This window comes from Anopheles moucheti, chromosome 3 (assembly GCF_943734755.1).
Source record: "Anopheles moucheti chromosome 3, idAnoMoucSN_F20_07, whole genome shotgun sequence".
Classification (NCBI taxonomy): Eukaryota; Metazoa; Arthropoda; class Insecta; order Diptera; family Culicidae; genus Anopheles; species Anopheles moucheti.
This window is the reverse complement of record NC_069141.1, coordinates 60,702,259-60,717,817: the sequence shown is the minus strand read 5'-3', so window position 1 is coordinate 60,717,817 and position 15,559 is coordinate 60,702,259. Positions and strand designations below refer to the sequence as shown.

Here is a 15,559-nt window from a genome sequence, read left to right as displayed (position 1 = left end):
ATGTTCCTTTGAAAAAATGACTCTGAATTAGAGAATCGACTGTTTTCTCTAGAGCTATGTAGTTCATATCGATGCTAATTTCCTTTGCCGGGGAGGAAAAGTAGCATTAGCCCTGCCAGTCGTTGTTGTCCAACGTGAGGTACGTCTCATCGTTCATAACGACAAGCTCGTTCCACTTCGCCGGAAAAGTATCTTTGGCAAGAAAGTTAAACTGATGTTTTTGAGTTACCACTGAGTTTTCCGACACAGCTGGTATAGACAGACACGGAAAGAAGTGGTAATCCTGCCAATATACATTGATCACTGATAAGTGGACCGACCACCCGATGATCGGATAATCGCATAATATATCAGAACATTTTGTCGCTTTTTTAAATACATACGATATTTTATTTCATTTACAAAACATTGTTCATATGAATTATTTGCATCGTTGCAAACACTAATTGATTCGTTTAAAAATCAAACACATAGTCCGAATTCATACTGATCCAATCACGATGCTCAGATACACGTTCATAAACCGTAGGATAGTTTATATTACATCCATAAATTGAAGACGTAATTCCAACCAGTATTGGCCCATTCTCATCCTCAACGATCAACCCAGAACCAAACGCTGTTTTACAGAGTGCTCCTCCTACGTATGTATTCGTGCAAATATGATAAGAATAAATAATTCGATCAGGATGTTCCTTCTGACAATCAGCGATCGACATTATCTGATTACGCAAATATCTCGATGGTTCGAGATGTCCTCCAACGTTTGTGCCCTCCATCATCTCATACATGCGGGAGTCCGATAGGCTGGGCAAACGAATCGGCTGCACGAAATTCGTGAAGGTAGCTGGATGATCTAGGCGAACTGTAGCGATGTTGTGGATGGGATGTAGCTGCAAACCACCTTGGGAGAAGTTGATACGCTGCTGCGTTTCTTCGCTGCTTCCATCGTCGATACCCAAAATCGCATATCCATCAGTATTTAAATTTCTGCTAGGCGTAAGCGTTAAGATGTAATTCGGTGTGATGAGGGACCCACCATACACGATAGTAATAGAAGATAATTGAGGAACAGCATACAACCGAGCATGGTACGGGAACTGTCCGGGATAGACTTTGTATCCATCCGTAGAAAGTTGGTTTGAATCAACCACTAACGGTCGTAGATCCTGCTCAAGATCATCGAACATCTTAATCGGCAATTGATGCACGCCACTTTCCATTGCAGACACTCCAACAATACCGATCACAACAAGAACTGCCGAATAGAACTGCATCTTCGAACTGTACTTCAACTTCAACGATTTGCAAAGAACTGGTACCCGTTCCAAAGGTTCAGGCGGCTTTTATTTCGGTTGCTGCAACTGATTGGAAATCAGAGTTTGATTCTTTATGCTTATCAATACCTCTAATATCTTATTGATTGATATTGATACCACATTGAACAATGGCGAATATGAGAAGTGTGCGGTATTAAGAAGTAGTTAATCTACAAAGCACAAACACCGGTTAAACATTTGCAGAAACTTTCTTACTTTTTCGAGATAGTGATCATATTTTCTTTTGATTGATCGATGATTCTTTTGTGCGTTTATTACGATGTGCGTCATTATTTTTGTTTACAACTGGCTCACAATCTTCTCATGATCCCCCAGCGAAGAACGAAAAGCGATTCATACTCACGTAAGACGAGTGCCCTATATCTCAGTATCGTGAGAAATACATTCGACATTATTGTGATGCCGATAATCTAAGCTCCTGGAAGCAGACGCAAGATTAGGACCCCGTCATACATTGCATTCCAGAGACTTAAACCAAGTATGGATCACTGCGGCATTCCACCATATCAGCTTCACTCCATATCAGCCTACAGGTAAGGGGAACCACCAATTTTCACGTCAATCGTTATCACTGTCCCGTTTACTCTCACGGTATGGGTTATCTTTTCCAAAGCTTTTGATAATGTGTCGATTAAGCCCACACACCTGAACGACTGTGTATGTCCAACAGGATACCCATTTGGAACATCCTTTCGGAAGGAGCTGCCATATTCAGAATTCAGGATAATTTTCCGATTTTAAGCAGTCTTGTAATATTGCTTGGCGGAAGACTGCTGGGTGCACCTTTACACTGGCTCTCAGTGTCGGGGGTCATGAACTAGCAAAAGATGTTCAATGATCTGTTTATGTCTTTGAGTACCATATAGCACCATGGATTACGGGCAATCTCTTCACTAAGTTGCATGGAGTGGTTCTTTTTATTCGCTCTCTTATGATCAAATCTATCCTTTATGTAGGTTGTTCTCGGGACCTTCGTAAGTTGATACGGTCTGCCACGCTGTAGGTTTCTACATTCGGTTCGGCAGTTGCCTACTGCCACATTCCATCAATATAATGAACGTCAACCACAGTTGAAGCATCTCTTTTTAGGTATTGTGGCATCACAAGCTTTGATCCAAGCTGCGACTAGCTTTGCTGTTCTTCCGGTGATCTAAAGACTCGTGAGAAGAACGAATGTTCCACAAACCTTACAAGCGGTTGAACATCGTTTCAAGCAACCTCATAATAATAATGATTTCATAACAAAATCCTCCTCTCTACCTCCTCCTCCTACTCATTGACGTCATATCCATGCAATACATACGGATGGTTTAATTATGATGGTTTAATTTTACAATTATGATGAAAAAGCAAGCAATACGGCCTGGCTGTACCTTTCGGATGGTTAAAAAATAAAGATAAAACAAAGAAACATCGAAGGTGTTTCATGCAGTTATATAACAATTTATTACACTTGCAAAACAGTCCATATCAACTCTACTTATTTGCTTCCAAACGTTCTCTTCGTGACTCGTCTAAACATCAAACACATAATTCGAGTTCGTAGCAATCCAATCGCGATGCTCAGCTACACGCGCATACACCGTCGGATAGTTCAGTTCACATGCATAAATTGAAGACGTAACTCCAACCAGTATACGTCCTTTTTCATCCTCAACAATCAATCCGGAACCGTACGTCATTTTGCAAAACGAGCCTCCTACGAAAGCATTCGTACAAATGTCATACGAGGAAATGAACGCGTAAGGATGTTGCTCATGGCAATCAACGTTGGACATTATCTGATTACGTGAATATCTCCTCGGTCCATAAAAACTTCCAACGTTTGTGCCCTCCATCATCTCATACTTGCGCGAGTCGGATAGTCTGGGCAAACGAATCGGCTGCACATACTTGGTTAAGGCAACAGAATATTCCAAACGAATTGTAGCAATATCGTACGACGGGTGAACCTGTACACCACTTTTTGTGAAGTTGATACGCTGCTGTGTTGTTGTGTCACTTGCATCGCCGATGCCCAAAACTGCTACTCCATAAGGGTTACTTATTCGAAACACATTCGAGCGGGTAAGGATGTAATTCGGTGTGATGAGGGATCCGGAAGTTTGGGCAGTTGTAACACTTTCTTCAAATTTAACATCAAGGTGTGCATGGTGTGGGAACTGTCCAGGGAACACAACATATCCATCCGTAGACAGCTTATCTGACGCGGCCGCTATGTTTGGTTTGTTCGCATCATGTTCTAACGGCCGCGGAATGTGGCTTAAGTTCTCGACTGACGACTTTACTGGCAACTCTTGCCCATCACTTCCCACTGCAGAGACTGCAACAATACCAAGCGTAATTAACACCGTGAACCAATGCATCCTTGAACAGTTTGTTCACTTTAACGAATTGCAAATAACTACTAACTGTTCCTCGTGCCAAGCTGACTTATATTCTACCGATTCCAAACTGATTACAAAGAGCAAAATCATCATTACGCCAAAAAAATGCGAAACCATTTATTCTTCAGCTGTTTCCATGGCATTATTTTTTTTTTAATCACAAAACGTCCTCTTTTTTTCAATTATGATAAAATAATCCATGCTGCCAAGATATAAAACTAATGAATTTTGTTTCTTACACTATGCCGATGATGAATATAACTCATTCTTTATCTATTATCTGTTGCAGTTAAATGATACTGTGATACCCTGATAAACATAACCTGGTATGAGGAAGTGTCGATTTTAAGCATGTATTCAGTATTCGGTGCTGTCGTCGGACAAACCTTTTACCGACTGCTACCTAAGGGTACACAGTGAACCATCTACCATCTACCATCAGCTCAACTATGCACATTTCGGGATTGTTCATTTGGTATCACTTTGGCTAAGATGATGATGATGTCTCACCTCTCACCCCTACCTGGGACTGAGTAGGACGAAGCTATCGTGGAGAATAATTTAAAAACTATTTAACGCGATCTAAGTTTAACGAGAGGATGATTGTTTCATCGGTACTGCTCCATCAAGTCGCCATAGTTCTTGGCGCAACCCTATACCATTAAAACCCTCAGTTAAAATCCAACTAAACGCGCCTGTCTTACTCTCATGCAGACTCTTAAAAAAGCACATTTTTTTCTTTATTCATATTTGAACTTAATCACCAAAATTGGAAAAAGCTCTCAGCTATATAGCATGCACGAGCACATGATGATAGACTATTTAACACATATAAGTTTTTAACATAAATCGCACATGATCGCCGAAATACAAACAACGTTTTCGTCTTACTATCACTATTAGGCAAAGCATTTCCAGGATTTACCATTTGCAGGTGACCATTAAACCGCTGCCCTATAGACATCCACTGAAGAATGTTCAGCCTTGCAGCCACGGAAGTATACATTCCACAGTTTAAAATTGCTTTCATCATTTTGTTCTGTACCCTTTGTAATCTATTCATCTGGTCACCGATAACAAGAAACAAAATAGTTGAACAAAAGTCAAGATGCGATTCAAGTAAAGTTTATTTCTTTGCGCAGGCGTGTTATTGCTCCCGCTTTTTGTACTACTATTTGTACTAATAATATTATCTATTTGAGTAGTAAATTTGAGGTGTTGATCCACCGTAACCCCCACACATTTTATCTCAGTAACCTTTTCGATAATTTCCCTCCCTAATCTAATGTCAGAGTCCATCGTCATGTGTTGTCATGTGGATGTTATCGTGAGTAGCTTGATTTTCTTGGCGTTAAGCATAAGTTTTTTTTTGTAATTCAACCTTTTTTCGAGTGCTTCGAGGTCTTTGTTCAGCAACGCTGCTACTATTTCTAATTTATTATGAGGCACAAACACCACCGTGTCATCAGCGAAACGATTTACATCACAGCTCACTAAAATCTTTTTGATGTCGATTCTAGCAGGAAAACAGCTAGAACAACCTGTTTACGTTCCATGCACTCGTTCCATTTCGCAAACACCAAATTCAGAGCTGTTTCACAAAAATGCCCTTCTCGATATCCAGATTGCTCTGGTATCAGCAAATAGTTTCTGAAAAAAATATCCTACAAGTTGTTGTTTGACTATAACTAAAAAAATCTTTAAAATACTTAGTAAGTTTTAGTAGGACGGAACTCCTCCGCATTAATTGTCCAAGGAATTTTAGGAATATGAGTAACAATGGATTCCTTCCATGTTGATGGGAAACGGCCTGTGTTCAGCGATTCATTAAAAATATCAAGTAATTCGACACCAAAGGAATCAAAACTGTCCTAAATAACCGTAAAATTAACTTTATTAACATCAGTTACCTTATTAAGGTTAAACTCTCACTTAGACTAAGGTTAAACTCAGACTTATGGGCTAGAAATTAAGTTGAGGCATATTCGTAGTTTGTGACTCAATCCGACCGGTTCCGCTTGTAATGGGATGTTGTTAGTGGATGTCCTGTACACTTGTGACAAAAAATCCTGTAAGCTTGAGAATATGACCATCGTGGGATCCTAAAAGTCGATTACGTTTAACAACATTTAAAATGTGACAGAAAAAAAAATAACTAAGTGCTTCATGCAGCGGTACTATAATTTTATTTTCATTCATAAAACATTGTTCGTATCAATGCATCTTATTTGCTTCCATAAAAAACATTCGTTGATTCGTTTAAAAATCAAACACATAGTCCGAGTTCACGCTAATCCAGTCGCGAAAGTCCGAAACGCGTAAATAAACGTTTGGATAATTCACGGCGCACGCAAAAACCAAAGTTGTAACTCCAACCAGTATTGGCCCGTTCTCATCCTGAACGATCAACCCAGAACCGTACATTCTCGTACAGAAAGCTCCTCCTACGTATGTATTCGTGCAGATGTTATACGAATAAATCGACGCATGAGGATGTTGCTCATTACAATCATCATTCGCCATTATCTGATTACGCAAATATCTCGACGGGCTCCAATAGCTTCCGACGTTTGTGCCCTCCATCATCTCATACGTGCGGGAGTCCGATAGGCTGGGCAAACGAATCGCCTGCACGAACTTCGTGAAGGTAACTGGATGATCTAGGCGAATTGTAGCGATGTCACGATTGGGATGTAGCTGCACACCTACTTGGGTGAAGTTGATTTGCTGCTGCGTTTCTATGCTCCTTCTATCGTCCATACCCAGAACAGCATAACCATGAGTGCTATTGTAGCTGTTTATACTTCTGGACAAAGCATTTGCGTGCGTCAGGATGTAATTCGGTGTGATGAGGGACCCAGCAGCCAAGGTAGTAGAAGATTCCACATCATTTTTAATATACAGCTGAGCATGGTACGGGAACTGTCCAGTGCGGACTTCATACCCATCCGTAGAAAGGTTGTTAGTATCGTCCACTAAGGATCGTAGATCCTGTTCAAGGTTCTCAATCGTCTTCACTGGGAGTTGCTGTACATCACTGGCCAATGCAGACATCCCAACAACCCCAATCAAAGCAAGCACTGTCGTATAGACCTGCATGTCCGAACTGTATGTTAACTTCACCGATTTGCAAAGAACTGATACCTGTTGCTCAAGTGCAACTGGCTTTTATTTCAATTGCTGAAACTGATTAGGAAACTGATTTTTCTTATCAACATGTCTTAAGTCCGGGTGTCGATTGGGTAGATTAAACCAATGCAAATCCGGATATAAGGTACTATGAGGCAGTTACTCTTCAAAGCTTATTTTTCTTGATAATCATCAAATTAAGCTGTGGCTTATCTGATGCCATTTGATTGATTGGTGATTCTTTTGTACACGGATGTAGAATGTGTAACGCTATGGGAAGAGCTAACCTTATTCCGATTACAAACAGGAGGAGTCATGATGTAAAAATCGTGATAACATTACTTGACTTTTGAATCACGTATTGAATCTTCCTTGGTTTTGCCTAAAAGTAACAGGTGGGCTGATAATTGTTTGGCCTAAGACAGTAAAACATTTTTTTTTTTTGTAAAATTATTGTTTTTATTTAACATACATTCTTTCAAGGATTTTACACCGATTATAGCCGGTTTTCAATTTGTGGTTACTATTTTTGTAGTAGCATTTGTCATTTGACTCAAAAAAGGCCTTTGTTTCGACGATCACCTCTTCATCCGAGGAAAATTTCTTCGGTACATGTTTTGAGATTTCTAATTTCTCAGAGTACATGTTTTTGAGATCTGAGAAAATAAATTAGTCACTGGGAGCCAGTTCTACGTAATATGGTGGGTGGCGAAACAATTCGTAACCTAATTCATGAATTTTTTGCCATAAAGGAGCCAAGACTCATCGATGGTAACATACTGGGGCAAAAACTCGGATTTATTTCGCTCAAACAGCTCCAAATACTGCTCCGAATCATCAAATCCTTGTTGTTTTTGGTCAAATGTGAGCTCGCTCGGCAGCCATTTTGCACTGAGCTTTCTCATATCCAAATAGCCGTGAACGATACGTCCAACACGTTTCTTAGACATCTTGAGGGTGTCAGCTATCTCGATCAACATCACATTACGGTTGCTTTTAATAATTTTGAGGATTTTTTTATGTTTTTGTCTGTAACCACCTTTTTTGGGCGTCCACTGTATTCACCGTCCTCAGTGTTCATTTCACCGCTTTTAAATTTAGCATACCAATATTTGATGGTTGATTTTGGTAGAGCAGTGTCTAAAGACTCTTCATCAAGCCATTTTTTGGCTTTAACTATATATTTCCCCTTCAAAAACTAGTATTTTAGCATCACGCGAAATTCCTTCTTTTCCATGATTACTCAAAACACAAAAGTTGTGTCACACATATTGCTCTAGCCTACTAGATTATTGTCCAATTGCTATCATATTTTGACAGAACTCGTTTGAAGGTTGGTACAAACTAAAAATTATATGGATTTAAACCTACTAGCGTGATCTATGTGTTAGGCCAAACAATTATCAGCCCACCTGTTATGTTTTCCTAACCTAAGCGCTAAAATATCGTTTCGAACATTGTTCTTCAAACAGTAAGAGTTCGTGAGTATCAAAATGTAGAACATTAATTTGGAGTTTGTTTGGAGTTTTTTTTGAAAATAAATTACATCAGAGCATAAATGTGAAACACCGCTGTGTAAAACTATTATTTTTTATTTCTCTGCCCACAGAAAACTGTTTCACATAAAAGCATCCTAATTCGACTCTTCCCGCCATTATCCAGTCTCAGCGACCACCCCATCACGCGTAATGAGTACTCTTTAGGCGTACGACGAGGATTTGCACCGAAAAACGGGAGAACAATCTGATCATTCGCATTTCTGCAGTGCTCGGAATAAAAACCATCCAAACCGCTTCAACTGCTCCACATACCGGGGCGTAGTGTGTCCACCGTGACCTATATAAAAATAGCGGCCCGTAAAATATTCTCCACCTGTCCGGTGGGAGAAGAAGGAAGCCTTCTTTGCAATGCAAAACCCGTTGACCGTTCCGGCACCGGGGAAGTGGTGATTCTGAGCGGTACCTAATGGTTCACCCCAAAGGCGCTCGAAACCGTGGCTCGATCAGCCAGAAATAAAAGCATCCACATTCTGCCACGGTGCCACTGCAAAACGCCACTTGGTGTGCAAATGTTCCGTTAATGAAATTATTGCCATCAAAATGTGACGCGCAACAGTGACCAATTGCCATCGGTGCCTATGTTATATGGCGGGTGGTGCGGGCAGGGATTCTAGCGTACGGGGTGTGCGCGCCGGCTGGCGTCGACCGAAACCGCCATACCCGTCGACATTTGAGTTCGCGTACCATTTCTGTGCGGGACCGCTGGGTGAATAATTTATGAGTGCTAAAACTACATTCTTCATTCTATGTGCCTAGATGGTGCACGGTGGTGCTGTGGTTGGGAAAGATGTACCCGGTGAACACTTCTTGTACCGTGCGACGTTGCAAAAACGAAACGCATAAGGTACAAAGTCCTTCTGTTTTGTCTCTCTACCCACCACTCGGCGTAGGTCACTTCCGATGCAAGCGAAATGCATCGATCACGGCAAAGGAGCACTGGTGTACCCTTTTAGGACACTTCGCTTACAGCGCGTTACGATTACCCACCGTCGCCACATTTGGCCTGAACCATCGTCGATCTAATGCCAGGTGGAGAGTTCTAGTTTTAATCATTATCCATTGTTTTCCTTCCTTTCAGCTCGATGTCCATCTGTGCTTGCAAATCAATTGATTAATGTGCAAAGTGCACTGGGTTATTGCATGGCCATGTTCTAGCAGTGTTGCATCTGGTACTTTTTACTTAAGTTTGTGGCCAAAGGGACACTTTCTCCATTAGTATTCATGCAGGGTGCTGTGGTGATTTTATTGTTTAATTTGAGCTTCTCAATATCGAAATAACTCAATCACATTCCAATGAAATTAAATGAGAAATTGATAAAAAGAAAAAAGGAGATTTTTTAGTACATTTTTAGTACAAATTACTACAGTTTAGTACAACAAAATTTAGCATTTTTGGGCTTCTTACACAAAAATTGATGGTTATTGGATTGAACAAAGTAATTATATTCCTCCAAATTTATAATTTATATCAACACATTGGTTGATTTCCAACTAAATCTAAGTATGTTGAGGAACTAAGATTCCTCTTGTCCTGTCCTGTCCATATCCACTTACCGTACTAAATAATATAGCACCACCAAGTTCTTCAATGAAACTATTTTCAAATCGACGCCAGTGTGCAATCACTGGCACAGTCAACGATCCGAAGTAGTTGCAGTTATTACTGGGTTACTGCATAAATATATCTCCACTAGCAAAATGGCCGTGCTCTATATCCCCAGTCAAGTTCATCGATTACGCCACTGCCCTGTTCCAGTGCCGTCTCCAAAGTTCTAATTCTAGCGTCAATTTTCTCACCCAAAAGCCGTGCGCCAAAAATATCGAAAGGTCGCCAGACCTACGCGACATATTGCAGCACGACGAGGTTCGCCGTTCGTGCACGATCCAGCCACCTCATCGGTCACTTCCTTCCAGAGGCTGATGTGGCGGTGTGCCGAGGTGCATACCTGCATCCGTGGCCGGGCACTAGCGTATGCCACCTGCATGCATAAAAGCCTTGCCATCGCACATTTCTCCTCAAACTTCCTTCACCTCGTGTGCGTATGTGTGCATCTATTCGCTTTCTTACACCGGCGTGTTAGTTTTCTTTGCAACACAAGCATATTTAGGTGAGGTGAAAACTGAACTTCGGACGGAACGACGATGTCAGAATACCGACGACGCCGATGTTGATGACGGCGGCCAATACGACAACGACGTTCGGCGTGCGGGCCCCGATTTGTTAGTGGTGGTAATCCCACGTCCTCAGTGATCAGTGATGCCACTTCGGAACGTCGGGTTTGGAGGGGAAGCTCGAATTTGACGCGTCCAAACACGCGACCGCGACCCGCGGCTTCGATTAGTGACAGCTTTTCACTATAAATTGGTGGTGTTTGACAAATTTTCCGCACATACTGCACCTGACCGGGCACCGGGCTGGACTCTTCCCGTACACGTGTGAGAGCGCATTCGAACGTACGCGGTTTCGTTTGGACGAGGTCGTGGCAGCTATGCAGTCGCGTTGGCCTTAGTCAAGGGTGGGAAACAAAATTAAACGGTTAAACGGTAAAGCTCCATTCTGAACTCTATTCTGAAAAAACAAAACGTGTGCGTATAGAAATGTGGTTTTCGGAGTTGTGAAAAGTGATCAAACAGGAAGAAACGTTCCAGCCCCTCGCAAGTGATAGATTAATTGTTACAGTTGTTTTGCAGACACCGGGGAAGAAAATGTGCAGTGCTGAGTTGTAGTTTTTACAGCAACACACTGAAGGATTAATTACATCAAAAGTGAGCTCACTGTGTGGACGGAAGGGGAAATAGTAGCACCAACAACTCACCGAAACGCCAAATCCGATCCTCATCTACGTCCGTCTGCTGCCAACCATGATGATGCGAATAGTTCCGTTAGCAGCAGTGCTGCTCTTCGTGGCAGCGCTTGCCAACGCCAGAATATTGCCGAGCCGGGTGAGTGACTCACAGTGGATAGTTCTAAACCGTACACGAAAGCGGAATAGAACCGGACATTCCAATCGCATCCTGTTGTCTATGGTCGCGTCACGTAAAGTGCGTTGTGCTGTCGCTCGTTAGAAAGATAGCTTTGGGTTGTGGTAAAAGTTTGAAAGAATAATTTATGATTTTCTTAAAAAATATGTAACAGTTAGTATATGAGAATAACAATTGTGCATGAGTATATGAGATTAATTACCAGTGGTTCATAAAAAAAATAAATTAGATAAAATAATAGATAAGTTAGACTATTTTGTTGAAGCGGTATTTTAAATGACAGGATCTTTTCGTATCTTTTCAAAACTAGAAAAAGAGTTATTTTTTACCGTGATATATTAGAATCCATGGCCTTTTATGAACTCATTAATTCTTCATAATAACTGTGATGTTACTACCCAAGCCACATAGACAATCGTTAAATCCTTTTGGCAGTTCTGGTCTAGATTATTGGAGTTTTACAAACATATCTATCAAACCATTCTCAACAATTCTGATCAACTCAACCTCCTTAACAACCTCAGATACAACACGCTAAACACCTCGGTGATGTTTGGTAGAATTTCTTCAAAATGTCATTTGATGTTAACAAACATATTTATCTTCAGATCTTACTGATCTTCAGATTCATACTACTATCTCTTGTTTCGTCCTCTACTTATAACCAATCATATAACTTATCATTTACATCTTTCTCGCGATCAACATGCAAAGGTTTGTAAAACGACAAACATCTATAAAATTAAACTCCAAGCAAATGTTAATATTCGGTCAAATGTAAATATTCAGTGAGATCGCAAGTGATCGTATAACATGAGCTAGCTATTGCATCGTTAATCATTCCATTCCCAAAGAGCAATAAATAGCGAATTTAATTACCTAAACCTTTGGTTTCCACTGAAAACCCAATAAACCAATCAAACACGCACTACCTATCCACGATCGAAGGCATTGCTTTCATGCCTATTTTTAGCCCTTCAAAACGGCCATCGAACCCTTCACGTTGGTTCATCAAACGCACGCCCCGAACACGTTGGTTGGTGCCTTTCCGTACCCGATCGCGTTATTATCTTCAAATTTGATAATTCACAGCTACGCTCGGTGCATTATGAAAATGTAAGAGTTTAATTGACAATTTTTGTGTTTTGTTTCCAATCTACCCTCTTTCTCTTCCTCTAGAGCAAACAAGTGAAAGTGTACAGCTACGTGCTGCCGGCCGGAGCGGAAGAGATACGTGACGATATTAACCACTCGTTTGCGTGCGCCAACCGTACCGATGGGTTCTACGTCGATATGGACAATGATTGTCAGGTAAGATACGGCAAAAGGGAAAGAGTTTTCGAACGATTGATAGCAGCGAAGGTAATGCGGAACCTGATCGGCCGAGCAATGAAGGGTGATACACTTAATAAAAGCAAATTCCCCAAATTACACGCTAGATACATAGCGGGAAAAGCGAATCCAACGAATGCGACCAGTGAAAGGTGATCTTTTGAGGATTGGATTTTCCACCCTAATACCTTGATCTGGGTAATATGAGACTTCGTAATTGGAAGTATCTAGGAAAAAAATATAAATCGCTAGAATACAGTTACATGTGTATTTGCTTTATATAAACTAAATTTGGTTAGGATATCCTCAAAATTATATTGTACTATAATTGTAACATATGTCTTTGATTCAATTTTTTTAACAGACACTTGAATTTTCCAACCTTTTTTGTTCATTTAATAGATCTTCCATCGCTGCCAAGATAATGCCCGGTTCAGCTTCATTTGTGCCGAGCGCACTGTTTTCAGCCAAATGTATCAAACGTGCGTCCATGACGGACAGCTCGGCTATCCCTGTGAGGAGTCCGCACAGTATTACCCCGATGGCGAAGACTACCAACCATCCGCTCCCAGTTCCGAGGCCGCGGAAGAAGAAGCGCCACAAGTGGAAGAAATGAACCGCAAGCAACCGGTACAGACAGCTCCAGTTCAAGAGCTGGAAGCTCCAAAAGCTCCTTCCCACGCGGCTGAGATTGTTGCACCCAGTGAAGAAGCTGCGCAAGACAACACCCAGCAGCCCTCTGAACAAGCAGAATCGGTTCAGGTTCTGAATGATGAAGCGGGACAGCAGCAAGAACAAGCGGAACAGCATCAGATGAATGCTGACCTGTTTGATCCAATTGAGGAGGAGGAGGAGGAGGGCAATGTATCGTCAGAAAATTCTGCTCAAGAAGTAATGGATGAAAGTGAACCTCACTCGACTTTGACTGTTCCCTCGGAAGGAACTGTTGCTGCTGATCCTTCGAGCCAGGAAGAAGAATCCAATGAGGTCGAAGTTATGGATGATGTAATACAGCAGCCACAGCAGGAACATGAACAGGTTGCATCCTCAGAACCTTCGTCAGTAGTAGCACTCTCCGACACAGCATCCCTGGAGGAAGTTACTGCAGATGAACCGCTGGAGAAAATGGAGACGGACACTCGAGGCACTCCGAGTGAACCTGCAGGATCAGCAACACCAGAAATGGAAAACGGAACTCAATACGAAGCTGACTCACTACTCAATGCCGTGCAGATGGTGGAAGAGCTAGAACCTATCGTACATGATCTTGCTGTAGAGACCGATGAGCTTAAGCCGCTTGTTGCCGAGATGGTAGAAGACCCAACACCGTCACTGTTCATACCAGCTAACCAACAAGACAACGAGGTCTTGCCCGAATCACACTCCAACACGGCCGATATGGAAGCACCACAAATGACATCGGATGCGTCATCAACAGTCAACGATAGTGAACAAAGCTCAACAGCGCTGGAAAGTGATCAGCAGGTGAACGAACTATCGCCACAGACGGAGTTGAGTTCCGCTGCCACCGCGCATGATTCATCGGAAACGCACGACACCGTCAGCGTGGAAGCGGACGAAACGGTTCTGCCTGCTTCGGAACCGGAAACGGTTGACGTCAAGCTTGGGGAAGCCGAAGCGGACACACCCACTCAAGAGCAGGAACGACCCCTGGAAAGCCCTGCCATCGTGGAGGAGATGGCACCGCTGCGACCGAATGATAGTGCCGAACTGCCCGAGCTGATCGTATCAACCGAGTTCAAGCTGGACGCTGTCACCCAGGGTCCACCGATTCGGCGAAGAAAAACGTTCCTCTTCCGAGCCGACGCCATCCGATCGCGGCAGTAAGGTTCCACGGGGGGGGGGGGGGGGGGGCGCACCGATTGCCGAGCGCATTGATTAGATGGTTAAGTAGGTCCACCGGTAGAACCAACGCGGTCCAGCGGTGTGCCGCCGTGGCCGTTTAGCGTAAGTTAATTTATTACAATTTCAAACGAAACGAAACAAACATCTTGTACGTGCTTTGTCATGCAAGGAGCTTCTGTCGAAGTCAAATTCAATCCAACGACTTGAAAATAAAATTTTTAAAAAACACGAGTTTTCATTGTAATGTATTTTAAAACCGATATGTTGATGAGAAAGGGGTTTGGACTGTCGAATACAACACGACGAAACTACGAAACTTTGATCTGCAGGTTCTTATCCACAGTATTCGAAGTGATAAATTACCGTTGTTTTCATTTACACTTTGAAAACTATTTGTTACCCCAACTACAGATGTTACGAAAGTTCTTCTCGCAATTAAATAATGCCAGAAATTGTTTACTGCAAAGCCCTGCGATGTGTCGATGAGTGAAAAAAACTGACCTAAACTAAAATCACAAATTTTCGTATAAAAACATATCACAAGGCAAGAGCGAAAGGATATTGTTCATGAAAATAAAACTCTGTTTGTATAAGAAAATTATTGTTCAAACACTGTGGAGCCTTTTTATTGCTACTGCTGCACCAACAGGATGTGGTATGACGTATTTCTTTTTTACATTTTCCATCCTTTTGATTTATATGTATATATGTAATACTTTATACCTTTTATCGAGTGTCGATATTTATTTTACAGCTCGCTTAAAGATACACGCAGCACTGTAAACAGCATCGTGTGTATCATTGCATACTTTTAGGCGTTTTTACGTACCGTAGTTTAGCGTGTATAACCCGTATTAGCAAAATAGGGGTGGGTTATGCACGCAAATTTCGGTTTTTAATTTAGTTATTTAACTTTTTTCAGTAGATTTAAGATGGATTTTTTGGAGTTGGAGTGGTGTTATAC

At 41.7% G+C, this 15,559-nt stretch overlaps 4 protein-coding genes across 4 annotated transcripts; 1 reads left to right on the top strand and 3 right to left on the bottom strand.

Annotated features, from left to right (window-relative positions):
• Positions 1 to 455: 455 nt before the first annotated feature.
• On the bottom strand, positions 456 to 1,277 carry LOC128305179 (collagenase-like). The gene has a single exon (XM_053042512.1). The coding sequence runs from the start codon at positions 1,275 to 1,277 to the stop codon at positions 456 to 458; it is 822 nt and encodes a 273-aa protein (XP_052898472.1).
• A 1,577-nt stretch (positions 1,278 to 2,854) lies between these two features.
• Positions 2,855 to 3,706, bottom strand: LOC128302873 (brachyurin-like). Its single transcript, XM_053039718.1, has one exon. The coding sequence runs from the start codon at positions 3,704 to 3,706 to the stop codon at positions 2,855 to 2,857; it is 852 nt and encodes a 283-aa protein (XP_052895678.1).
• A 2,280-nt stretch (positions 3,707 to 5,986) lies between these two features.
• On the bottom strand, positions 5,987 to 6,826 carry LOC128305186 (chymotrypsin-2-like). The gene has a single exon (XM_053042519.1). The coding sequence runs from the start codon at positions 6,824 to 6,826 to the stop codon at positions 5,987 to 5,989; it is 840 nt and encodes a 279-aa protein (XP_052898479.1).
• A 4,451-nt stretch (positions 6,827 to 11,277) lies between these two features.
• On the top strand, positions 11,278 to 14,577 carry LOC128304836 (probable serine/threonine-protein kinase kinX). Its single transcript, XM_053042075.1, has 3 exons — positions 11,278 to 11,358; positions 12,577 to 12,708; positions 13,132 to 14,577. Exons 1-3 carry the CDS (start codon positions 11,278 to 11,280, stop codon positions 14,575 to 14,577), a joined length of 1,659 nt encoding a protein of 552 aa, XP_052898035.1.
• Positions 14,578 to 15,559: the final 982 nt, after the last annotated feature.